This window comes from Camelina sativa, chromosome 16, assembly GCF_000633955.1.
Source record: "Camelina sativa cultivar DH55 chromosome 16, Cs, whole genome shotgun sequence".
In the NCBI taxonomy this organism is placed as follows: domain Eukaryota; kingdom Viridiplantae; phylum Streptophyta; class Magnoliopsida; order Brassicales; family Brassicaceae; genus Camelina; species Camelina sativa.
This window is the reverse complement of record NC_025700.1, coordinates 24649909-24652251: the sequence shown is the minus strand read 5'-3', so window position 1 is coordinate 24652251 and position 2343 is coordinate 24649909. Positions and strand designations below refer to the sequence as shown.

Here is a 2343-nt window from a genome sequence, read left to right as displayed (position 1 = left end):
ATCGACCCGAGGCTCGAGAGCCAGTACAAAACAGAAGCGGCACAGGTAGCTGCTTCCCTAGCATACAAATGTCTAAGCCAACAACCTAAGTATAGACCTACAATGTGTGAGGTGGTTAAGGTCTTAGAGTCTATTCAAGAAGTTGAGATTAGGGAGCGTGATGTTAACAACAAAGAACCAAAGAAGCTTGTTGATATAAAAAAGTGTAGGCATCATCACCGTAGAGGCCAAAGACGTGTGAATATCGCTTATTCAGATTCTCTCCTCTACAAGGAATCCAGGGCAAAGCAAAACAATGACGTTTGAAACACATCATTTTCTCGTTTACAACATTTGATACACTATAAATGCACTTCCTATTATAAGTTTTAATTATAAGCCTTCTCCGTAAATTTAAAAGAATAGAAAGGTGATGTTAAATATCCCAATTATATGGAATTTAATTTAGATGAGTTTCCTTTACGTATTTTAAAATAATTTATATACAAGATTCATGTACAAGAAATCTAAAATAAATGTTTTTAAACTATATACCAATATTCTAGAAATATGAAAATCTTTTTTTGCGCTATGTTGTACGGAAGTTTCGTTGGAGGTACATTTTCTGCTTCGGTGGAGGTCCACATTTTGCTTCAGAATCGGAAGTTCTCATAAGTTTTCAGTTCATTTTTTTAACACTTCCAAAAAATCTAGTTTGGAAGTGAAGATGCATATATCTACTAACATAGCTAGGTGATGTACTCAGACTGAAGTAGTTTAGGAGATGGTGCAACAGAACTGAATATAAACAAAAACAAGTAAGTATAGAAGAAAATCTCTTTACACGGTTCAGGGAAGCATAAAGAGAAGAGTCTGGAAGCATAAAAACTTTCTTTTTATGGGAAATAAGAAACATCACAAAGATTGTGATTTTCCTATCCCATAAGAAAAAGGAAATTGACAATTTACTTAGAATAGGGAATTAGCATGTTGTATGGCTAAGACCTATTAGTATAAATAGGGGATTGGGGCTTAGGAGAAGCTCAACACTACAAAGGTTGAGAATTTCTAACAATTGAATCTTAAGTTTAAAGAAATAAAAACTAGAAGATTCAAAGAGGGCTAAGGGGTTGGGAGAGAATCTTAGATTGGGTTGTGATCTAAGATTAAGAGTACTTTTAGAGATTAGAAAATAGTGTTAAGAAGAAACCTTGTAAACACATTTTCTAATAAATCAAAAGAGTGTTTTGAATCCCTCTGTGTCACTTTGTGTTATCGCCACAACCACATAGCTCTTGCATTTTCAATTAGTATAAGAGCAGTCACTGGTGAGGAACTATGGGGTTTGGAAGTCCAGGATGAAATCCATAATTGGAGGTATCGATAGTGTTGCTAGCTAGGAACAATTTACTTGAAAAGTTGGAGGAACCGACTATCAAAAATGAAGCAGGTACAAGCAGTTTTATATTTTGGAGGCAAGGAGTTGGCGTTGTAAGTGAAGGAGATAGTGTTGGTGGATCACGATGGTGAGAAGCCACAGTTGTCGTGATGAGGCGAGGGTTTTCATTAGTAGAGGAGAAGGAAGAAGAAGATATAGAGGATAAGGCCAAAATTGTCTTTCTGCTTTATCAAAAAATGTTAAATCTATACCATAAAAAAAATGTCCAATTACAAAATTTTTAGGGAACAAAGACCCAATAAACAATAACCTCAAATTTTAATTCTAACATTTTGTTAAATTTGTTTTAATTTAAAGTTTTCTTAAAAAAAAAACTCACAAATCTACCCTAAACTAGTTATTAACACAATTTACGTTTGTTTATTTTTTATTTTCTTCCTCATTACTCAAACCTTTAGTGATAAACTGATAAGGATCTATGTTAACAAACTCACACATTTCTAGCTAAATTTTGTGTCCCTTTCATCTTTATTGATTAGTGAAAAATAAATACCCCTAAAAATAGTTTAATAAAAGCAACTAATCAAAAAAGCTTATAAAATACTACAATTAGGCTCTCCTTAATGATAAGGATTAAATGATTAATTAAGTGTTTATTAATTTAGCTAATAGATTGAGCATTAAACCAAAAAAAAAAAAGGTCAAATCGAGAGAGAGAGAGAGAGAGAGAGGCGCAAGGTTTGGTGTCTTGTTTAATTAAAAATCTTGTGGTGCTCTCGTGTTACTACTGCTTTAGCCCTCTCCCCCAAACAAACAATACAACACCATAGAGAGAGAGAGAGAGAGAGAAGTAGAAGAAGACGACGCTTACCACCAAACTCGAATCCCTAGGGAGGTAACCAAACACTTAGCTCTCCGATTACCCCAAACTGCAAATTTCTCATCTCTCTCTCTCTCTCTCTCTC

At 34.2% G+C, this 2343-nt stretch overlaps 1 protein-coding gene across 1 annotated transcript in view; it reads right to left on the bottom strand.

Annotated features, from left to right (window-relative positions):
• Positions 895 to 2343, bottom strand: part of LOC104754004 — a 4180-nt gene continuing 2731 nt past the window's right edge. The window contains exon 9 of the mRNA XM_019237843.1: positions 895 to 914. Within this exon, the coding sequence (XP_019093388.1) occupies positions 895 to 914 (20 nt within the window). The remainder of the gene's footprint in view (positions 915 to 2343) is intronic.